Genomic DNA, 25,146 nt, shown 5'->3' with positions numbered 1-25,146 from the left:
TTGTATTGACAGATTTTCAGCACAAGTAATGGAGACGCTCATCAAGGTTGTCAGCATCACAAATTCTGGAACTGCAGCACTGTAGTATCAGTGAAGTATCAGAAGCTCCTGGTTACTGGTGGATCATCAACTCAGCTTTCATAACAGATGTGTTTCTCATTTTTCCCCTCTCTAGGAAGTGTTGACCATCAGCAGCATTCCTGGGGCTGGCCACATACAAAGTTACCACGGCAGGCTAATGCGTGTTACACTTAAACCAGACTTACTCCAGATCAGCCCTGTCACCTCTTGGACTTTACCATCAGCTACAATTCAGTCTTGGCACATGCAAGGCAGGGAAAGGCTGTACCAAGGAGAACTCTCTGCTGAGGTGCTGTATAGACTCTTTTTCATTAAAGATTTTCGCAGCACTGCCAAATCCTTTTTCGTATCCAGCTACCTTGAACTCAGATTTTCAAACTAATTCCACAGAGGGCTTCAGCAAGAAATCTCTATTGCAGCAAAAATATCAAACTTAAAACACTTCACAGCCATGTTGTAGGCTATTCTTAACTTGAGTAACTTTGCACCAGCATCTTTATTCATTGTCTCCACTACTCTTGTGAACAGTATTTCAAAAAGTAACAAATCAGGATGCTGAGTCCTCAACAGGACAGCAGGTCGAGGGAGGTTCTCCTTCCCCCCTACACTGCCCTGGTGAGGCCTCATCTGGAGTAGAGCTACTGGAGAGAGTTCAGCGGAGGGCTACAAGGATGGTGAGGGGACTGGAGCATCTCTCCTATGAGGAAAGGCTGAGGGAGCTGGGCTTGTTCAGCCTGAAGAAGAGAAGGCTGCGAGGGGACCTAATATATGCTTACAAATATCTGAAGGGTGGGGGTCAGGAGGATGGGGCCAAGCTCTTTTCAGTAGTGCCCAGCGACAGGACAAGGGGCAATGGGCACAAACTGAAGCACAGGAAGTTCCGCCTGAACATGAGGAAGAACTTCTTCCCTCTGAGGGTGACAGAGCACTGGAACAGGCTGCCCAGGGAGGTTGTGGAGTCTCCTTCTCTGGAGATGAAATTCAAGACCTGTCTGGACAAGGTCCTCTACAGCCTACTGTAGGTGACCCTGCTTTGGCAGGAGGGTTGGACTAGATGACCCACAGAGGTCCCTTCCAACCCCTACCATTCTGTGATTCTGTCAACAGAGCCCAGGAAAGTCTGATGCACTCCTTGGCTGCTTCCTGCACGAGCATGGGCTCTACCATGCAAATCAATGTCATGACTGTCACCGATACAGGTTTTTACCACCTCAAAGCTTGTATCCAATTATAAGAACCCAGAGGAGCTGTCTTCTTTGGCATGAGCTTAGTTGGTACGTGTTCCACTAAATACTTGTGGTTACGGCAGAGATTTCAGGATTGGGGAACCAACTTCCAATTGATCAGAATCAAAGATTGTCTGCTTTGCAAGCCAGCAAAAATATGTCTGCAGGAGACAGTTTCCCCAGAAAAAATGTGGGCTTATTGTTTTTTATTTGCCCTGTGGTTGTACCAACAGATTCTAGAGTACAGGCCACCCTAAGCTGTACAAACGCAGAACAAAGTTCCTCGTACCCTGAAGAACTCATAACCCAACTCGTATACAGCAAGACTATATCCAAGAGGAGACAAAATCGTGAGTTTACTGGGTTTCTCAGGAGTCATTTGCAATTTTGACTACGCCGAACAAGACATTTAAGCAAACTGAATTTCAGGATTGCTGAGCATTTTGCCCTAAAATAAAAATGGAGTCTGATGCTGCCTCTCTGCCTACAGGGTTGGGGTGAGTAACTGCTCCCAGATTCCTCTGCAAGCCATTGAGAGATTTCAAATCCCCTTTTCTGACACCTATGCAGCTCCATTTGATGCCTACAAATAGTGCTGAGGACAACACACTTTGAGCATTAATGCAGCATGATAAAACCTCTCTTCTAGAGCCACCAGTTAGCATATCACACTATTGCATTCCGATTAGCAACAGCAAAGAGGAAAAAAAAAACAGGGATCAGAGCAGCACTGCTATCTGCCACTCCAAGACACTCTTTTGCAGCTACACTTGCTGAGTGAGAGCCAAGGCTGTAGGAATCTAAGCTTGGTTTTAGATCTCCTACCATGAGGCAGACCCTGAATATTCATTACCTATTAAAAGCTTTGAAAGTGTAAATTCATCCCACAATCAAGCAAACTGATTTATTCACACAGCTGAGTCACACTCATTTACAGCCTGTGACCTAAATCCATTAATCCAGCACAAAAAAAAAAAAAAAGAGGTGTGTGTGTCTTTTTTATTTTGGTAATATTAGTTGAACAAAGGTAAGTATTTTAAAATTGTGTGCGGCGTTTCCTTCAAGCAGTGGCTGACACACAGCTCAGCAGTGTGCTAAGCCTGCCTTCCTTGCTGGTCCAAAGAAGTGCTGCAGATGCTGCTTATGTTGTCTGGCATGTAGTGACCTGTTTAATGAAGACTTCACAAAATCTTCATGGGAATCACATCAGTATCCAAAGTGCCAAGCAGCAAATATCATGGAAACCTCACTTAAAGGGAACAATAAAAAGCACAATAGCCAGTTCCGACAGAGGGGAAAATGGCTCTGACGAGAACAATGTGTTATCTGGTCTAGCACTTCCTGAGTCTCTTCCTAAGGCCAAGGTAGAATTTTGATAACCCTCTGCTGTACTTAGGAAATAAAATCACATTTTCAAAAACGACTGGAGCTTCTCAGAATCACCGACGTTCAGCAGAATTAGAGAAGCATCAAATACAGTTTGGGGGTTTACATTTAAAATGCCATCAAAATTTAATCTCTTGAAAGCTTCTTTTTTCCCCATCTGACAGGCTATGACACTCCCCGAGTTTATTACTGATATCATAAATAGCCCCATGAGCTCCTGAAGGAAGAAAGAGTTTTTGAAAAGTTAGCCAAAGTTCAGTCCTGTGCTGAAATTGCCATTACAATCTAATTACAGAAAGCACTGAGCACACATTTTGGGTCTTAAAATCAATTTCTATTCGAGGCTGGCAGTTTACTCTCAGAAATCAGTTCTTGTATGTGGGTATTAGGACATACACACTTACATATGTGTATGTACATGTTGGTGTTTATGTTGGCACACAATCAACATTATTGACAGCAGGTTCACCAAACTTAAGCAAGCATAATGACTAACAAATTGATTGTAAAGTGGGTAAGTTTCTATCAGCAGCAAGACTGGGAGAGAAAATACAGAAAAAATAGCAATTAAAGTTGAAATAGTATTTGGTTAATTAGAGAAATACCTTCTGTGACTGGCACACCTGCTATTCAGTGAATGACACAAGCTCCTAAAACACGATGAGCTTTAAAGCAGTTGTACAGTGCAAAAAGGGGAAGAAAGGTACTAGTGTACCAGTTCAATGAGGTCAGACAACACAGGCACCTTCAAAGGACTCCGAGAACACCCTTCTGGAGTCCACTTGTTCATACAAAATCCCCCAAATAAAAGGCTAGTTCTACATCTTTGCCTCTGCAGAAGATGCTCCAGAGGATGTTCAGCTTGGTGTCCTTGTGGGCTCAGGAACTGTCTTTGGTGAAGCCAAAAACAGTGAATGAAAATGTCCCTTCAGCCATCCTGTGCCAGACAGAAGTCTGGAAGATGAACCTGATTCTCATATCTCATTTCGGAACAAAGTAAAAGGGGGTGGAGGGGTGGTGTGAAAATCAGATCCAATGTTTCACAGCTATTATCCATCGCAATGCTTCCTCCTGTAAAGAAGGTATTTGAAATGTGTTTCTTCACACTTCTTCCCCAAAATAGAGACACTAGCAATTTCTTGCAATGAGAGGAGCGTCCACACTCCTACTCTCTTCACCCTGTACTGTAAATCCAGGGAATCAGTGCTACAGAATAGTGCAACATCTACAAAATGCAAGCAATGGCAAGCACTGAATTAGGAGAAGTGTCATTGAACAGAATGTACTGCTAAAGACCCGCTGCAGCAGCCAACTGCAATACTTCAAAGGTAATTTATAGCCACATTATTCCACCAACTCAATCAAGCAAGCTTTTCACCTGAAATGTGTAAATCATTCGTGTTTATAACCACTTTAGACCAATGCCTCCAAAGCTCCATGCCCTTCCAAACAGGTGGTAATTTGTGGTAACATAGCTAGAGCTAACTGACCACCATCATTTAAACAGGAGCCACCCACCAAAAAGCACAAGCAATGGCAAGTCTAAAACTGAAGCTGTCCCAGAAGAAGGAAGGAATAAACTGGGAGAATAACATAGTGAGGCCAGAACATCATGCATTGCTTCAAATAAGTCTCCAGCAAAACACAGCACCCAGACAGAGCTGTGATGCTGTGGAATGACAGTGGTGATTACAGTCTGTTGTGTCCCTTGAGGCATCATTGATTGTCATGCATTAAATACCCCTGCTTTATGGTGCCCTCCTCCTCCTGATACCATTCTGTGGCCTCAGGCAGCAGGCTGAGAGCAGCAATTTGGCCCAGCATGTGCAAATGCACAGAATATTCAGTGCCCACCCCAAAGGAACAGCTGATACAGAAGATCACCAACCTCTACCAGCTGCTTCACCCGCTCAGGGAGCAGCATGGTTCATTCACACCAACCACAAGCCAGAAGTACCAAGAGAGTACTTCCACACACCAGGACAGTCAAGTTTTTTAAAATGTATTTAGAATGCCATGGGGGAAAGAAATCTATTGCTGGGAAAAGAAATGTAGTTCACAACAGCCATACCAGGTTTACAAGAAAAATACAGTAAGAGAAATCACACGGGCCTATGTACAAAGAAAAAGCAATCTGTGCCTTGTACTTCTGGCAAAATGAAAGTAGTTTGTGAATATTTTACCTTCTCCTGATGTTACCTGGGTGACTACCTAAATCAAGAAACAAATGATCTGTATCTGCTAGCATTCACACGAGGACAGTGACTTGACCTATGCTAAATTCACTGCACACAGCAAACTATCTTTTTGTCCATTTGAAAGACATAATGAGCTTGGATAGAACCAAAGCTTCCAATCTGGCTGACAGCTATCTAGAAATTCTCTAGATTACCAGCAGAGTCACCTGGCAAGTTGACTACTACGACAGTTGTGAGGTGGTAGATTATTGATAAAGATGGTAATCTGTGACCTCCAAAGCAGCCCTGGCAGTTATAGACGTATTCACCTCCCAATTTAGACTTTCCCAAATCATAGTTGTCAACAGCAGACTTTTCAAACCAATTTCATTCTCTAAACAAGACACATTGGACTGTCTGACTGGGAGTAAATATCACAGCACTTTCCAGTAAATACATCCAACTGTGCAGAAGAGCTTGCACGTGGCAAAGGGCATGCAATGCCCAGGTGAGACAGTAAGACGCAGTTTTCTTCAGTGGAAACTTTCATGGCTTGTAATTGCTCAGTAAGAAGAGCAAAACTGACATTATCAAAGCTCCTTTGAAGATGTGTCCTAAAACACTCCTCAATTCTTTATTTTCAAACAATCCCAAAGAGAACTGAGCAATGAAACATACAAGTCACTCCTCACACTGGAGGCTAAAATTCCCAAGTTTCACCAATGTCTGGCTGCGGTAAATGAAATCAGACTTCATTTGCTGAAGACCAAGGAATGATCAGGCAACTGTGATCACAAGCTGTGAAAACCAACAGCCAAAGAAACAAATACTCATGAGCCAAAATCCTATGTTCTCTTGTACCATACTTTAAAGCTGTTCCTGCTTCCTGCACAAACTTACTGATTGTCCTTTCCTAAAGATTACATTCTTCTAGTCTCTTACACAGCTTGGCATTAGCCATGGTTTTGGTTTACCTATTGCTTTATTTTCCCCACAGCTCTGGCTAGCTGCCAGCTGAACGTAACTTCAGTTAGGCAGAGGAGAGATATACTGAATAGTATATTTTCTCTTCCTCCTTCAGTTGACAAATTCTCTGCACTTGTGCAATACATAACTTGCTAAATAATTGATTTTTCAGCTTTCTCACCAAGTAAAGGAAATCAAAACCATTTTTTTCTTTTTTTCTGTTTCTCACAAGAAAACAGAAAAAATGCTTTGTGTTGAGCAAAATCTTATGTTTTGGAGCATTTACACTTGTTGTTTGCCAAATATTTCTATTTAAATGTTGTCAATAAAAAGCTAGCTTCAAATGGAAACAATCAAGATACAATACGTTAAAAAAAACCATAAGGTGAAGTTAACTACATTCCTACTTTTTAAAGGCAAAAATAATTTGCCAAACTCATCTGAAATTTTAGGATTTTTTTTTTCACTCTTCATACACAAACCAGACTCAGAGTCTGTATGTTACTTGCCAAAAGAAGAGAGTAAGAAAACATCAGCTTCAGCTGAGACACTGTTAACTGTTCTGTATTGCTGAGATGCTGACACACTCCAAATGAGCCAACACTTTTGAGTTTCTCAGCACTGAATAAACACATAATTAATTGTCCACATCCTAACACAACAATTTTATGCTATCAACAAATATGTCTTCTGTCAGATATGTCTGACAACAGGAGGGAACACAGCGGTTTGAAGAGAGTTGCCAACCTCTGTAGAGTATGCCTGTGGCAGACTTGGGATACTCTGATTTGGAACAGTTTAGTCTACAATGTTTTTTCATTATGAAAATGGATTACCTGATGGAAAAAAATCCCCAAGACACCCATTCAGAGAAGGAGCAACACTATTCAACATTGCAGTTCTTTTTAGATCAAGGCAAGCACGCTGCTTCAGAGCACTCTCCTCAATGTGTTATCTTTAGCCCTCCCAGCAGCACTAGGTTCCCCCAGAAAAATCAGTAGGCCAGTACAGTAGTTCTTCAGCACTGTTTTTCCCTGAGATTCCCCTCTACCAACAAATGCAAAACATTTTTCCTTCTGTTCTACAAAGCTACCCAAGCTGCTGACTCTGCTAACAAACATTAATTTACTGCATCATGAGAACATCTGTATTTACTTAAAGCTGCTGTGCACACACCTGAAGAACAGTTAAGTTCAGCTTCCAACTATTATTACACACGTGCCTCAGACTGAACCCTCAAACCAATGCCCTCGCTCTGTACAGCACTTCAATCAGCCTCTGAAATTGAGTGTCCTTTCTCGAAGTTGCTGCTCAGGGCTTTCTCTCCACTCACTGAGCACAGCTCTCTGCAGGCAGAATCAGTCTATCGAATTAGCATTCTCTGTCCAGGCACAACTGGACTTGGTGGTACATGGATCCAGAAGAAAGCACAAGGTTATATAGCAACTGTTATGGAGGCTGCATAAAGCCTGAAATAGTACTATATAAAAATAACACTCCCATGAAATATGCTTTTATGTGATACAAGACAGCTTTGCTCCCATTCCAACACATATGCTCTCCTGAACCTCACAGTTCACATAGACTGGCCCAGCAGCCAACACGAGGCCATACCAGCTTGACAAGGCTGTCAGCTAGCTCATGGCCACATTACACGCTCAGATGCATCACCGAACATAGCAGCTGCCGTGCTGGTGAACTAGTCCAGCAAGTGAACCACGGCCCTCAAGAGCAAAACGTTCCTAAAACCTGAATGAAAGCAGCTGCAGCACCTAGACAGGGTGACTACAGGCTCCAATCTTCTCCAAGCTGGATGCAAACAGAGTCTATTCCACACCACTGACCACAAGCTAGTGCTTGGTCTGTTGCATGATGAACATCAAAACCAAATACAGAACCAGCAAGAGAAATGGCAACAGAGCAACTGTCTTTACTACAAGGCTGCAAATCCTATGGTCAGTCCTTAGTCCCTTAAAACACATAATGGTCAGACTGCTGAATGCAATGAGACCAGGATTCCTTGGGTCAAAATGCCAAACCTGCTCTCACTGATGCTGCTTGTAGTCCCAGTGAGAAAGTACAGCAGAATCTCTATCTTACTACATCCCTTTTCCTTTCATTAGCACCCCACAACCCTAGGGCCTTCCATGGCTGCCTTTAACCCTCTTCCAAGCAGGCTCTATTGTATTTTGACACAATACCACAATAATCCAGCACACAAGAGAGTCCTGCAACAAAATTCTTACAATGAGAGTCCTACAGCTTTCTACTGTTCCCAGTATCTAAGAACACTGAGAAAGGTGGCCTAAGCACCATTACCAGAGGATTCTGTACTACTTTATGGTGACAGAATATACTATTGCACAGGGACAAAAGGCTAAGTTCCAACAATTATAAATGGTCTCTGTGTTGACATCTGTGGCATTTCACTTTCTGAATTGCTATTAGCTACTGTATCCTAACATATACATCATATAGTTTAGTTGGGTAAAAATATGTTCAACTAATCATACAGTCACTTGCTACAAATACAGTGAAATCACCAATATTTTAGGACAGTTTCTCAAATCTATTAATACTATGCAAACATAGGGACAAAGCTGTTTGTATCTGCACATTTGTTTGGGTTTTTTACCATAACAACAGAAGTGTCTTTGGAAAAGAATATCCCATGTTCCAAAAGCCATCTGGATCCCACTGGGGAGGGTCAGTTCATCAGGAGGTGATGGAACAACACCAGAATGTCTTCACTGTCCCACTGCAGTCTTCACAATAAACCAAGCACTGAGGATGCCCAGAATGACCCACACATAGGGAAAAATGTGAAGCTTGCTTTATCAGAAAATTTGCTGCAGGTGTACCAGAACTGGGGCACAGTTTGGAACATTATAAAACACTGCTACAGGCTGAAGATCCACTATAGAAAAGGGCTTCTTACAAGCTTCCTATCCAAGGACTTGCTTGCAGGAGTGCTGTACCATGACCCTGCTTCTCTGTTGGAGGCCAATGTGACAGACCCTGCTGTGGGGCAGCAGGGAATGGCTCTGTTCTCCAGTGAGCAGCCCTGAGCTGAGAGGGAAAAGAAACTGTTTCACAATGCAGGTATATGTGTGATGTTATTGAACACTTGAGAAGACACATACCTGAGCATCAAAATGTGAATCATTTTAAAACTAACACCACTCTAGAGCAAGAAATTGGTTTGGTTGACACCCCTTATTCCACCAGTCTAATCACCTCTCCACTCCAGAACAGACAATACCAGTACCTTTCCTTCTAATTTCAGGAAATCTAACAGAGAAACTCTCTTACAATTTTTAAGCTTTTCACTTGACCCACTAAAACCATAACACTATACCCAAACTAAATTGTCAAAGCAGCTTTAAAATCTGACAAGTACTTTCTGTTTTTTCCAGGTCTGTGCCCTGTGCATTAATCCTGTCTCCCTTGCAGCAGTTTGACCCCACAGTTCATTCCCGTCACTCACGCTGGGGCTGACACACTGCAGAACTGGATGAGATGCAAGGCTTAGGAAGGAGCCCTACTATTTTTGGTTTTAACTACACACAACATGTGAAAACAGCATTCACAGATATATAGAAACACTTGCATTCTCTCCAAGTGAGGCCCTTCAATTTTATCTCGAGTAAAAAGGAACCGAGATGTATTCTACAGTGCTTTGTTTACACTCACACTGCTGTTATAAAATCATATGTTATAGTACTAGTGATTGTGTCTGATGCTCTCTTGTATCATTCATGTACTTAAACACACCCTGCACAGAGTTAACTATGTTCAGCACACGGGTGGCTATTTATTTAGCAGCCTATGCAAGTATTTAGGTCTGAGATCACATGTGTCTCCTAAAATACTACGTATTTTAAGAACTGTTAGAACTTCACTTCTAGCTCATGAGCAGACAGTCTGAATCAAAAATCAAATCAGGGATTTTAAAATGTTTGTGAATATTAGCACTAAAATCAGATAAAATTAAAGGAAACAATATTGTTAACTACACAGAGAATAAAAACAATCACATTTAGTTATCTAAACATTATGAAAGTAATTAATTTTTTTCCACTTTGTTGCTATAAAAGCACTGCTGCCAAGCATGAGTCAATTGTGCTAAATTGTGGGTAACAATGCAATTTAGAAACCAAGAAAAAATCTGAATTGGGGATCACCCCACAAATACTATATGGCGGTGGCTTCTTCCCCCTCTAAGACTTACCCTCTCTTGCAGCAACTTTGTACAAGTCACTTTTCAAAGCTTAATCATATTAGAGGAATAAAATTAGTACATGCTAGAAATCTGAAATCCTCCCTAGGATTTGCAAAAGCAAATTTCTGGAGAAAATTTTCTCCCTCCCTGGAAGAGGGAGAAAAATTTACATATAAAATACCTGGTCTTGCTAGGCAGCTCCGTGTTTTAACTTCACCAGTTGCCTATGCTACCTTGCATACTGTATACAAAAGATTCACTACTGTCTTCTATGCTTGACCCGTATGCTTTTTTCTTTACTTTTGCATTCCATGATAAGACAACACAGTATCACTGTACCCGTACTAAATGCAAACACTGAGATAGTTATAAAACACAGTCCTTTAAATATCAAGAATTGCTACCAAAATTGTTTGTCTTTCCTGTAGGCATTAAGAACTTACTATTTCAGATCACTGACTTGTATTGCAAAACACAACAACAATCAGTTCTTAACTACACACATGACCCCCTCAGAGCTCTTACCTTTGAAATGCAAATGTATCACATAACCAGTTAAACTCATGAGTGCACAGCAACCGTACAGCTTCTCTCTTCCTAACAGTGCTTCAGAAAATGTTTAACAGTAAGTACTAAGCTTACTTTATGTTAGCTGTTCAGAAATACATGCTTAGTTATAGGATATACCAAAAGGCTATTTTAAACCAATTCACTGCTAGTTTGTATTGAATTAGGAAAGCTACAGTGACTGTACCTTGACTAATTCATAACTAAGTACCCCACTGTGTCATTTCAGAACTGCATTTTTCCCAAGTCACTGTAAACGATACGAAATACCTGGGTCATTGGCAAATATAGTTTTAAGGAGTCTAAATGTGTGGCAGCCTTGCTGTTACCTAGAGAACATTATCGCATTGGAGTGCTCTTTGCACCCTGTTACATCTAGGCAAATCTTTTGTTTTTTCTTTCAGTAATTATTTCCAGGAAAAGCAGAGAATAAATAAGTCTTAACTCTTTTCTGCCTCCATTATGAGAATGGCAGTATTGTTTGGTAACACCCTAATACTTTTCTTTCAGTGTCTCAGTGCCAAAGTCTCTTTTTCCTGTGGCTGCAGGTTAAGTCCAGAGCATACTGCACATTATCAAGAAAGTATGAACTAGTCTCTGTCATCATGCACATTCATGTAAATTTGCAGTGATTCTATTAATTTCTGGGTGCAACTCTGAACTGCTAGGAGCCTGAAATCCACACAGACAATTCAGAAAGATTCCATGTTGTCATGCAGTGAAATTACACTCCTGCTCTTTACAAGACAAGCTAGTTATGGAGTGGTTACAATAGAAGGGCTGTGTTTAGAGCATGGCTCCATCAGGTGTCTCCGTGAGACCTCTGAGAGCAAGTCAAAATGCAGCACCAGGACTCTCATTAAACTCAGCCAGCAGCCACAGTCTACTACCTGGGCAGCACTAGAGGCTGATGCCTTTAATTTTAGCCCAGACTGGGGATGAATGCAGGAGACTAAAATTAGCAACAAACATCTCCCTATTTCAGTAGTTTCTTTTGCCCAGAAAATTTCATTTGTTCGTGTGACATATGTGAACTTGTCTTCAGCTACTTCTGTTCCACACCATTAGTAAACCATTGACTTCAAGTGAATTACTGTCCACAACCAAGAATAATTGATACTGGCCTACAGATTTTGTTAGCTGCTCAAGTTCCCTCTCAGGTGTGACACAGCTTCAACTTGATGCACATCTGTTGATCTTTCCATGACAAAGACTACTGTCTAAGCACCTGTATGGTTTGCACACCTCCAAAAGGTGATTACGTACCTCAAAAAGAAGTCGTCAACACGGTCAGCATGTTTCACTTGTTGCTGAGAACTGAATGTAAAATTTAAATAGCATCTGGCATAATGAAACATCAACTGGTACTATCCTGAAACACACATTCACACAATCCACTGCCAGAACTGCGGCTTGCTGAACACGTCACTCAATACTCCTAGACACTCGGCTGCTAGTGTGACTATCTTCCCAGTGAAAGGGAGCCAGATGGTGAGCGACTCTTGGCATTTTTCAATGTTATGTGAAGTGTTTCTTCAGCTAGTGACTACATGCCATCCAGTCAAGTCGCTTTGGAAACAGCCGTTCACGTCTTTCTTCAGCTCCACAAATGGCACACAGACCATTCAACAGGAAAGCAAGTCCCAAGCCTGTTATTTTTAAGCATTGAACCAAAAGTCTTAGCAAGGAGTTTCTGTTGTTGGTGCAGATAAAGCAGCACCTCTGAAGGATTTATTTCATCTTTGGGTCCTGTTATACCCTCTGAGTGTTCAATTGCTCATCAGTGACCATGGAAGAAGATTAATTTAGACAACTCAGTTAAACGCCCAGTTAAATGCCTACAGTCAGAGGGGAAGAACAGAGGCTAAAATGTCAAACTGCTTAAAAGCATAAAGTTCCACAACTATTTGCACAGGCAAGTGACGCTCGACAGCTAGCCGGGTCTGCTGTTAATTCCAGCACCACAGCAGGAATTTAGAGACGTGATCCTGCTCCTGGCTCTGCCAAATCAACATGGCCAAGTAATTTCTTCCTCTAGTTGAACGGCATGCCTTGTAGGGCAAAGTAAAAGTTTGCAAGTAAACTTACTAGAAGTGCTTCCACAACCAAAACACCTTACCTAAACAGCAGCTCTGAGGCAATCGCTGTTCTGTTGCAGTGGACTCTTGATGACTGTGGTAAGTAGAGGATTTCAGTGTGTAAGGGAAAGGCAGAATGGAAAGAGGTACAGTGGTGATGGTGTGATCTTAAAGAAGAAAAGCAAAGCATCAAGCTATTAAAAGCAGAGACCTCAAAAGCCCATTAAAACAGTAAAAAAGTTAATCAGAAATACTAAAGTTTATTATTTTACCTGCACAGGTAAGGTCTGCTTTGCTTGAATAGAAAGCTGCTGCCTTGCTGCAACATTTTGCCTCAGGGCAGTTTTCAGGGAGTTGTTATCTTTCAGGAATGATAAATTTCAGCATGCTGACTACACGTGTGCACACACACACACAACAAAGAAAGAAAAAGGAAATGTAAATAAAAAGAAAAACCAGAAAAGGCTAAATGCCTTCCACTGTCCAAGCCACAAGCCCTACTAAGTTAGTATTAAGAACGTACAGACTCCAAAACTCTGGATGGCAGTGGCTCTGAGGAGGTAGAGAAAAGGTGGAAAGCTGTGTGTATGAGGTTGGCACAACTGAAGGGACAGACACTCTCTCAGTTCATAAACATGACCCAGGGCTACTGTTGGTAAGAGTCAGAATTATCCAGGCCACAATGCTACAAAACAGGATCCTTCCTGTGGCCAAACGAATTACCTAAATAGAACGAGCAAATAATTTAAACAAGGGCAAATCAGTCTTTCTCTGACGCCAATAGAAAGATTTCTTTTGAATGTAAAGGGAGCTGAGGCAGATCAGGCCCAAGAAGCATAGCATGTTCAAAAGTATAATTAATTTTCAATGACAATAAATATGTTCTAATGTGTTAAAAGGAACTGTTCTTCAGCAGTGTCTCCTCAGTTTAATTTCATGAGATGCATTCCCGCACAGAGCTTATTAGGTTCCTGCAGATGCAAGGTTGAAAGCACTGTGCTATGTGGGAGAACAGATTCTCACCGTCTGCAAACATCAGCTGTGATTCATCACACATAAAGTTCATTTTTAACGAGACTTAAAACCAGACTAGCTCACCTACAGTGGTTGTTCTACAGTAAATCTGCACTTGGAAAATTGATTCGGTATTTCCCTAGCAAGCCTCTTTTGGCGATTTACAAATCCCACTCACCTGACACATGCTCCTTTGAAGTCAAGGGACTGCTAGCCAATGACTACAATAGACACAAGGAAGCAAACCAGAACAAACTACATAATAACCCTTATAGATATATAGATAAAACTCCTTTGTCCCAGTTTTGCAAATATTTTATCAAACACTGCTCGTTACAACTGAACAAAACACAAAGGATGCATTTCTCAGAACTGGTAATCTCTCCTGTGCCTGCCCAGTAAGCCAGCCCACCCCAAAACCCAGATACTATCACTGACAAGTGGGACTTTTCTACTGCCATCATTGTTGAGATTTCCAGTTTTCTCTTCTTTTCCATTCCATTTAAGTATTTTCCAGCTAATATACTCCAATTCATTATAAGTTTATGAGACCACCACCTGAATCCTCCTTTGTGTCTTACAGAACCTCTCTCACAACCTTAGAGGTTTCTAAGATGAAAAAAGATTGTTACGATCATTAATGCCATCCTGCTGCAAAACAGTCAATGGAATTTGATGAGTCTTCCTCAACACTACAAGTAAAAGCCACTGATATGCCTCCAAATAAATGCAGCAGTGCAAAAAGCAATTCTGGTGCAGTGTATCTGGCGATAAGGATTTAAAAATACCTCTATTAGTTTATATAACATTATACAACTTACCAAGAGACAAATAAAACCAGAAATCAATAAAGCTCTTTACTATTACTCATCTCTCCTCCTTATTTTGCTGGTTAAAACAAGAAACTCTATCATCTCATTAAGAAAATGTTTAACAGACCTGTGACTATCTGCAAGCAATAAGCCTTCTGTCTCCTGGTCCTCTGATTTCACTCACAAGCTGTGTTTCATTACCAGCGGTAAGCCAAAAATAAGTAATTTGCTCCAACAATTACTGTGAATTCTCTCTGGTTTTGCTGCTTCTTTGGCATCCCTTTATAAACTACTGTTTTATTGGCTCCTCGCATTAATTTGTTTTATTGTACTTTAAAAGGTCAGCTGATACTGGTTTTCTGAGTCCTGTTCTAGTCCCAACTCCACTCCTCCTCCCCAGCACCCAAAACTGCTGGGGCATATTCTGAAGCCCTGAACAGTTAAGTGCAATATCCTGAGAGTTCTCCTAGGGAAAGCAAGCATTTCTTGCCGCGTAATTTCGTTGGAGCTGCAGCCTTGGAATGAATCACTTCAGGGAACTCTTTCAAACCAAATGTGTGTCATTACCCTCAAAGACACTGGCCTGAATCCCACTCTCATTTCCACTGATGTCACAGATTCACAGTGGTCCCACTGACGCAACGGCTCCACCGAGACCAGCGGTGCGACTCCAGATTTACGCTGTGTCACTGAAGGGCTGGGTGGGGTCCTCGCTTCCCACCGATCACCTGGAGGTTGAGGGTGCACATGGGCTGCTGCCTCCCCGACTGTCCCGGCACTGCTGCTGGGGGCAGCCCCGGCCCCGCACCGGGGGCAGCTCCGGCCGGCGCCCGGCTCCGGGTCCCTCAGCCCGGGGCTTTGCTCCCGATACCCCACGGAGTCTGGCACACGGACCAGGGCGGAGAAAACCCGTGTTTGTCACCACAATAACCACCTCTCCCCGAAAAGCACTGCGACCCCCGCGCACTCCCGAGCCAGCGGCTTCGGGGAGGGGACCGGAGAGGGACCGGTCCCTCCAGCCCAGGGTACCGGGAGCCAGGTCAGCCCGGGGGGTCCGGGCCGCGCTGAGAGAAGGGGAAGGCTCCGGGACCCCCTGAGGGAAGGGGGGATCTGGGCTGTCTTTGGGGAGGACTCTGCGGGCAAGGGGGAGGGCGACCGGGCGGCCCTGAGGGAAGGCGGCTCCAAACCGACACGAAGGGGGCTCTGGGACCCCCTGAGGGACGGGGGGAGTCGGAGCCGCCCCAAGGGGAGCGGGTCTGGGCCGCCCTGAGGGGCGGAGTCGGGGTCTCCCTGAGGGACGGGGGGACTCGGGCCGGCGATGAGGCAAGGTGGGTGACGGGGAGGTCCGAACCGTGCTGGCGCGGTCTGGCCAGGCAGAGCCATGGCCCCGTTCCCGCACAGCGGGAGCAGCAGGTGAAAGTTGCGCGGCTGCCAGGGGCCGGGGCAGCGGGCCGGGCCAGGCACAGGGGCCGGGGGTCGCCCCACTCACCTCATCCCCTTGGCCGAACTGCAGCCCCAGGGCGACGAAGTGCTCCACCCTGATGAAGCCGTCCGCATCCTCGTCGCACACGTCGAAAACCTCCTTGAGCTTCCGCAGGAACCGCAGCAGGCTCGCCGGCTCCATCGCGGGCGTTAGCTGGAGGCCGGCGGCACGGCCGCGGCCGCAGCAGCCATGATCGCCCGCGCCTTCAGCGGGTGCGTGACATCAGCTCCGGGGAGAGGGGCGGGAGGGACAGCGAGGAGGGGGAGGGATGGAGCGGAGGGAGGATGCGAGCGCCGGGCGGAGGGAGGGAGCGAGAACAATAGGGCAGAGCTGGAGGATGGAGAGGGAGGGGGCGGTGGGAATCCGGGCTTGGCAGGGGCGGGGCCGCCGCCAGGGGGCGCCGCGGTGAGGGGAGAGGCGCCGCCGGGGCCGGGCGGGAAGCGGGGCGCGAGGGGAGCGCGGGCCGGTGGGGGGCCGCGGCGGGGGCCAGGGACAGCGAGGGGCGGCTGCCCGGGCAGGAGCATCGCGACAGGGAGGAGGGACTGGGGCAGGGGGAGCGAGGGAGGCAGGATGGCTGCTCCCCTCCAGCAGCGGGGGACCAGCAGGCCTGGCATCCCCTGGGTTCCTTGTCCCGGCTGTCACAGACCCGTTCGCAGACCCTTCGCTGCTCCACACCTCAGTCCTCCTTCCCGCCACCCCAAATAAAGCACCAGTCACACTGCAGTTCCTCCTGAGGAAAAGCCATTGATCCTGGTCTGAAGAGGTCCAGGCAAGGGGAAAGCAGAGCGTAGAGACTTACGGGGCAGGAAGCAGGAGAGTTCAGGCAAAGAAGGACAAGCAGAGCTTCCCCTGCTCCATTGCGTTGAGGTGACCAGGCAGAGCCGAGCAGAGGCAGTGGCAGCTGGGTTTGGCTGAGGACAGACATTGTCCACGCACGCTGTCATGAGACATTGCTGGTAATGAAGGGATGTCCTGCCTTTGCAGGATTCCTCATTAAAGCCTTCCACAACTGCTGTGCTGGGTTTAATTTGATCTCTCTGCTTTGTCTATTTTCTTTCTCAGGGTTTTTTTGACTGCTCTTTAAGCTACAGCTGTGAGCTGCCAGAGGGAAGACCAGGAATGGCTCTGGTTCCTGCATCGTGCCTCAGACCAGGAACGACCGGGCAGCATCTTGGGCAGGAAGGTGCACTGGCTGAGTCAGGTGCGGGTACTTACTGCCTCTGCCAGCACTTCTTTCTCACTGTGGTTGCTGAGCACAGGTGACCGTCCATCACTGAGTGACATTCTGCAGGTGGCTGATGTCACTGCCCATCTAAAATGACCATGAAAGTGCAGCAAGTTTTGAATTGAGACAGTATCCATTCATTGGCTTCTTGCAGTAAGAGGTCTATATGGCCCTTACCAACTCTCAAAATCCCGTGATTAGAGCAAGCTAGTGAAATTCGTCTCTTTTCTAGGAAAAAATAGGAGTGTTCTCCTCAGAAAGTCTTGTTTCTTTGAGCACGAGTCTCTCATCCCTTTTATGTGCAAATTCACGTTTCAGGAAGAGGCTGACTTGACAGCCCTGCAGGCTGTAAGTCAGCTGTCAATCAACAACACAGTGACAGCGCACACAGCACTAGCAATACAGCTCCCCACATATCCACCCTCTGACACAGATAAGGAGCTGGTTCCAGAGCCCCTGCCACCTTGACCTTCCTTTAGTTTTACAGCAAATACAAAATAGTTCTCCTGTTCCCTTGCTGAGGTACAAAAGGGTCTCTCCAGACTGTAAAAAGAAGAAAAAAAAAAAAAATCAAAGTGCAGAGATCAGATATGACCCTTGGGAAGCAAAGAATTTATGAAGAGTTGTGAAGAGATCTGAAGGAGAAAAGGGAAGCAAAATATTTGATCAGCAAGATTCTCTGAGTTGTCTAGTTAGAGCAGGATTCTTAAGATGTATGGATGTTTAAGCTTTTATCTCAGGACCATTGAACTCATCTTCAAGTTACATGGGGATTGAGCTTAGCACACCCCCTGAGAGGCACCTGTTCAAAGTATTCAAAAATCTGTGAGTTGGTGCCCCTCAGAATTGTGGAAAGCACACCTATGTGGAATCAGCTACTGTTAGTCTAACTGCTCTGGAGTTCAGCCTCTCCAAAGCTTCAGAGCACATCTGTGTCATTGTCCCACCTTGTTTGCTGAAATTGCCTCAGAGTGCCTGCTTGCACCATCTGACTCGCCTCTCTGTGTGCAGGTGGGCAGCTGTACCGTCCCAGACAGGGATGTGGAGTTACACTAAGTATTGTGGAAGAAAAAAGGAGCACTTGCTCCTGTTTGCCATGACCAGAGAAGGAATTCCCACACCTCAGTGAGGTCACGCTCTGTCTCATGGAGTTAATTTCCACTGGCTCTCCTTTATCATCTGCTGGAGGAAGAAGGAACTTGGTCTAGATACACAAGTAGGTGGCAACATAGATTTAGACCAAAACTGTCAGCATTAAAATCTGTGTCATTCTTGCATTACTTCATAAGGGCGCAGGGCTGAGAGAAAAAACACTGCAGGTATAGACACTACAGTTTGGGAAGTTAGTACTGAAGTCTGCCACAGACAGCCTCAGTGCCAGAGAGCACTGCAATCAAGCTGACAGGAGAGCTGAAGAGGCTGTAGAAGCTGTCATTGTAGACAGCTGAATGTTTTGAGCGAAGATCTGACAGCTGGGAGATGATTTGACAGCACTGAACACAGGAGAATTGAGATGTGAGATGCTGTCAATAAAGGTGCAGGATCTAAAAGCTGGAGGTGCCCCAAGTTCGCTACAGTCACGACACTGAGCTGAACATGTGCCCCGCACTTGCTGGGCAATTGCACTGGCAAGGGATAGTTTGTAAGGCTGAACAAACTGGCTGAGGGGGTCAGTTTTTATTGCCAGTAGATGTTGCTGGCATTACCCCTTGCTGATCTCTGCTTCTCCAGTTCTGGGTAGAACATGTCTGCTAGTACCAGTGGGCTATTTTTCCTTACTGGTATATCAAAATACTTGTTTAGCCAGAGATGTTTGGCAACTTCTTCCTTTGACTTGTGCACTATGTGCAATAAACATTTTACATGCTGCAAATCTAGTTTTCTGAACTTGAAATATGACTAGTGGTGGTGCTACCATATTTGTCTGTTAAGAATAAATAGTTCAAGAGGAAACATTTAATTGAATACCACAGGCGATGTTGTCATTTGCAGGATTTCTTTACAATCAGCTGTTTTTCCATCAATGTCACTTCCACTTACATAGCAAATTGTAATCTGGTGTCAGAAAAAGCATCTAAGGACTGCATTCCCCAAGGCTGATGACCTTACCTACAGTTCTGGTTGCGTTCCAGCTTACGGTAGCAGCATCTTGAGACCCAGCCTCTTAGAACAGCTTCACAGCACAACTTCTCTTTATAGTATACATAATGTAACCCCCATTGAATATTTGGCTTCTAATAGCCTTACTGTATTTTGAATCAAATCCTGTTTCCCATTGACTACTGTAGCTCCAATTAGCAACATAACAGATGTGCTTCATCAGCTGGATATTCTCTTCAATTTTAAGTGCCATAAGTAACAGGTAACAGGCAGCAAGAACTAGCTTATTAATACTCTTTCATTGCCTGGAAACTTAAAAATATTATTTAAGAGATAATGGAGTTTTCTGAGGCTAGCTTAATTAGGTATGGTACAGAAGCAAGATACTTGATTTTTTTAATGCCATTTTCTCTAATCTTTTTTTGATTATAAAAGTTTAATAACAACAAAAGCTTACAAATTTTGGGGAAATGTTTCAACAAGCAAGCCTTTGAAATTTTCTAGTTGCTAAAGGACCTCACCTTGTAAAAGTTTTAGTGGTTTAATTTTACATAGTATGAATGCTCTTGCTCGATTTCAACAGCACTCTTATCAGATTATGAATTAGGTATGTGCATAACTGCTAGCTGAGCCTAGTTAGACAGCCAACTGCAGTTACCTGAGCAAACACAGCAATGCCTTATTTGTTTCGTCTTACAATACGCATCCTACCTTCAGGGACGTTGATCAAAAAGAGTGTGCCTAAGTACAAATCACAATATTGAATGGTATGTTCTGGTTAAAGCAGGCTAATTTAGCTGTTACTTGCAACTATAAAGCCTCGTTATAACAGGGCTTTTGCTTACAAATACCAAAATACCTGTTCTCATGAAGTTACTGCAAAAATTAAATACTCCTCTGTAACGGTTCACATAAAACCGGTTCCACTGTGAATTCATAGGATCAAACTCATGTTTCCAAGTGCCGACGGGGTTATTTCCAGGGAAATAACGTAGCATCCAACAGCAGGAGCATAGCATCCAACACCAGCATGTTCCCCTGGCATTTGAAGGTCTCCTTACTCCATCAAGTGGCCAGCCATTTCACTGCACGTCTGTCACCGGCCGAGAGAAGCCATCGCTGGCCAGCTGGCGTAGGGCAGCAAGGTGAGGATACTGTGGTTGGTAAGGAAAATCATATGTGAAACAGAGGCGAATGAATAGTACGGGATAAAGCGAGCTTTCTTCCTGTTCCAAGGAGTCCCACAATCCTCCAAATGCCCGGGGACCAAACCTCTCTTTCTGGTACATTCCAGAAGCCTCCCTGGTGCCTTCTCTTAGGGAAAGGACAATACCCATCAGCTTTTCTTTGAAGAGCTCTAAGCAGTTGGGTAGACTTACATTGCCTCAGCTTATAACATGCAATAGCATCTAGCAATCTCCTGAAAGCAATAATGGTGCTAGAAAGCATCTGACAGCTGCCAGGCCACTAGGTCATTGCTGACCCTCAGTGCTCCCAACAGGAGATCTTCATTGTCACAGGAAGTTCTGGGTACAACGCAGTGTTTAAGACTCCAAGACAGCAGTGTAAAAAGAAGACCTAGTGTAGTAGCCACAGTCAAGTTATTTTCAATTCCTATCCTCAAAAGAGCTGTCAAGAGACACACAACCGTTCCTCTCTGTTTCCTGCCCCCCACTCTATATAAAAAAAAACCAAAAACACCTAGCTAATCATCTAGCAGCTGTTAAAGACTGAAGGTGCACCAGTCAGTTATTTTCTTTAAGCTAACTCACCCATAACACAGTGTATGAACGGTTCAGTAAGTTATCCCTTACTGATTCAAATAAAGTTTCTAAAATTTTGCTTATTTTGTCCTATCCAAGATGGACTACACACATCTGAATAAATATGTTTCATCTGCAGTTTTATTACAGCTGACTAAAGGAATGTAATTCCCAGATACTGCTGTATTTAGCAACAAGATCTGGGACAGAATAATAAAATTAGAACATGATATAACCATACTGATGCTAAAGCCAAACAGTGATTACTTGTTGTGTCTCAAAACAGATTGTATGAGCTGAGTCCAAGTTGGCTGACTAATGGGAGATAAAGGACAGAACAAAAATATTTATGCAAGAGAATGTAGGTGCAGCATCATTACTGCTGTGACCATCAATGGACCAAACTGGCTGTGGGGCTAATGGCAATGAACAGAGTCTGACTGTTTCAAAGACAGACTGCAAGAAGCTTGCTTGTAGAGCAACAGTCCTGAAAAGGACGTTTTAGGAACAGAGAAGCAATTAGAAAAGCAGCTTGACCAGGCTAGTTCCAGCAGTCTTTATAATTGTCTTAAAAAATGATTGTGGTAGGCATTATCAAATCTACTGACTACAGCTTGCAGATGAAATTATTCCAGATGTCTCTTAGGCTTAGATGATTCACAGCATTTTAAAACAGATACAGCCCTATTCATCACAGTATCTACCTATAAATTTTCATATTTTGACTGATAATCATAAAAGTTAGGGGTGAACAGAAATGAGCTCCTGGATTTGAATCAGCTTCAGCAAAAGTATGATTTCTGCCTCCCTGCCATACAGCCAGTCTGGCCTGATTTTTCAAGTCCCCTGTGAATCTGTAGTTGCTTTTGCCTATGTGACATCCAAGTGAATGTTTTGGTGATGAGTTCTACACCCTAGAACCCTGCTTTACTACAAGAGTACTTTGGATTCAGATTTGTGCAACACATTAGATAGAAATACTGAACAGCAGAGCCACAGTGACACATTTGCTGGAACTGCATATTATCTGGATGGTTTTGGTCTTCTGAGACACCCCAACCTCCTCCCTGCAGTACTGTAGCCACAGAATAAACACCAAATCAAAGCTCTGGACCACAAAAGTACTTAAGTGGAAAGCCCCCTTTCCGACCTTAGGCCTGATACACTAATCTCAAGGCAGACTGTTTGCAGTGCTTGCCCAGTCTCTGGAACAGCAGGCAAAGAGGGGTTATGGTCTGGCTCACTGTTCCAGAGATCCCTGTAACAGAAGAAATCTTTCATAGTCCATCTCTCACTTTCCAGTTTGTGGGAGCACACAACTCTGACAGCTAGCTATGATAAACTAGCACAATGCCATGTCCTTTCAGTGCTTTGTTTTTCAGCCTCTAGTAGTTTAGCGGGGGTGGGGGGGGGAAGGCATCAAAGTATGCTTTAGAGTACGTCCTGAAGACTAACCAGTTAAGACTACTTCAGACAAAGACTGGAAATTCTGAAATACCCTACGGGACATGGCCTGCCAATATTCCCATTTATTTTAGACCACTGGTATAGTTAGTGCAACAATTCCGCAAATACTCTGCTAGTGCTAACCACTGAATTACATTACTTATCAGATACAAGTGAAGAGTAATGGTCAATATATGACATTTGTAAGGATGCTTTGCTTTCATCAGAAATATTTCAGGTGAGGGGTTTGTAAACTGAGATAGGTCGAAAACCACTGCATTAGGCCATTTATACTAACACACCTCTACTCCTGCAGGTATATCCAACATAGTTCCGTACAAACTCAACCACCATCCAGTTAGGAAAAAGAAAAAAAAAAATCCTCCCCAAACAGTGACCAGAATGGTACATTTGTTCCTCCACAAGAGCTAAAGCTACTTCTTAACTCCCAAATGTATTATAAGCAAATGCCAAAAACATGTTTTCAGAGAAAGCCTGTGAGGGTGAACTATGCTTTACTCAAATTCTTACTATTCCTTCGTCACTGTCTGTGGGTCAGATAAATTACTACTCCTTTCCTGAATCCCTTCTGGAAAAACACCAACATACCCCAGAGTTCAGAAGAGACACACACAAATTGTGCTGCCATACAGCAGAATGTTTACAGGATAATAGACATAATGTGACAATGAAGAAGTGCTCCAAGATTTCCATCTTGCCTCAGTGCACAGATGTTCTTCTTTTGTTGTAGTTTTGAATCCCGAGATAAGCAGATATTGCAATATTTCAAAATGTTCATCTTCTGAAAAAAAGATATCTCAATGCACAGTTACATGCCCACCGTTAAACCTCAAACTTTAAAGGCATAAAAATCAATGAGCATCACGTGCCACATTCCATTTAGAAATAGCTTATGTAATTCACTCTTCCTGTGGCAAAAATATTCCATGCCAGATTAGTTACATCAGACACAAATATTGTGCCTGCACAGATACCCCTATGGTGGCAAACAGGGCAGATCTCTTGCCTCCTGTGTTCATCTGTCCACACCAGTCTCAACCTCTACTGCATAGGAACAGCTCTAAAAGCCAGACTAAAGGTCCATCTGTCACCTGTGACCACAAGGCACTGGTACACACTGGTTTAAGGCACACTGGATGCATCAAGCGACCCTTCCCCATTATATACTCCCCTGTCCAGCAAAATATAAAGGAGAAAGACACAGACACCTGTTTATCACATAGTGGATAACTTTTAGGTTTCTTTCTCTGGTTTAGAAAAGATAGTTATAGAAAGCCAAAATTGTTCATGCTGAAGAGGTAGTGCTGAATTAATGATTTTTAACACAGTTTGTTTCTATGAAAATTATGCTCAACTGATGGTGAGCAAAATCAGTCACTGGCTCTCAGGCTACCTATACCATCAAAGCCTGCAGCTGTAGAGGATGAAATACAAATGTTGGGCTGTTCTCTTTCGACTGGTCCAGCATCGGTAGAAAACCTTATTAATATTTAGAACAATTCATTCTAACGGATTTGCCAAGTGACAGCCCTTATTTAGAAACAGCATACTGCATGAAATCAAAATGGACGAAGTATGTCACTGCTAATCAGATACGCAGCAGGACTTGAAATCCTTTCACAGTAACTGATTTCTTACAGCATCTGCTGGACAGGTGACCTACCTTTGTGATTACATCTAGAGCTGTGATGCACCAGTTACAAAGCTTTTGGCGAAATAAAAGGAAGGAATCTTCCTTGATATTACAGGATTGGTGCTTTTTTGTTGTTTGTATGTAAATGGACACTACTTAAGAGCCTGTCTCCATGGTCACGTATTTTTATTCTATTGTGTTTAGATTTGGTGTAGCCCCTAAAACCAACAAATCATTACCACCAGCCTTCTTGAAACCATCTGTTTTTCCTCATAAGCCATCTCTTTGCCAACAGAAAAACCTGCAGAAGCTAAACCAAAGCAGGACAAAAAAACCCAGATGTCTCAGGCTTATCACTGAGCACAAGCTCTAGGCAATGTGGATGAATGTCCCATTTGATAATGAAGCATAAGAACAGCAGTAAATGCTGCTTTCTGGAAATACCATCTTCTCAATTCTTTCCCTCTGTCAAGCCCAATAGTATTAGTTGTTTAGGCATAATGCAAAGTATTGTATATAACAGGTTTCAGGACTAGAAGCCAACTCAAACTGCCCAGGTTCAGACACCCTTATTTGCTTGGTGAGTTATTTTAAAATATTCCAAGAATGCAGATATGCAGATTTACACACCTTTAGGAGCCTCTTCTTATTCACCTAATCTTCAACAAGAACAGAAACAATTGCTGGTTTGATCCTGCCTAGCCATTCTGAGTTTCCCTTCATGCTCTGCAGGACTGCATTTTGTGGAAAGGACAGGAGGGGCCACAGACCCCAGTGCGTGTGTTCCTCGTCATGCGATGGAGTCACGGGTGAGAGCACTGTCCCGTACCCTTCCCTCTCAAGTGTGACAGCACCTGCCTCCATTGGCAGGGGCTTTACACTGAAAAAACAGAACAGAAAAGCTGTGATTTTCAAGCAGTGAAATCAATGTGATGCTGAAGAGAGA

At 43.7% G+C, this 25,146-nt stretch overlaps 1 protein-coding gene across 2 annotated transcripts in view; it reads right to left on the bottom strand.

The window, feature by feature from the left end:
* The window catches only part of RAB11FIP4 (RAB11 family interacting protein 4), a 133,042-nt gene extending 116,772 nt beyond the window's left edge, over positions 1-16,270 (bottom strand). The window contains exon 1 of one of the 2 annotated variants that reach the window (XM_075440648.1): positions 16,019-16,270. In XM_075440648.1, coding sequence (XP_075296763.1) covers positions 16,019-16,153 — 135 coding nt within the window. In that variant the 5' untranslated portion in view covers positions 16,154-16,270. The remainder of the gene's footprint in view (positions 1-16,018) is intronic. The other variant, XM_075440647.1, reaches the window with a different exon arrangement.
* Positions 16,271-25,146: the final 8,876 nt, after the last annotated feature.

Source organism: Opisthocomus hoazin, chromosome 21, assembly GCF_030867145.1.
Source record: "Opisthocomus hoazin isolate bOpiHoa1 chromosome 21, bOpiHoa1.hap1, whole genome shotgun sequence".
NCBI classification, from domain to species: domain Eukaryota; kingdom Metazoa; phylum Chordata; class Aves; order Opisthocomiformes; family Opisthocomidae; genus Opisthocomus; species Opisthocomus hoazin.
The sequence above is the reverse complement of the archived record's forward strand: the minus strand, read 5'-3'. Positions and strand labels throughout refer to the sequence as shown.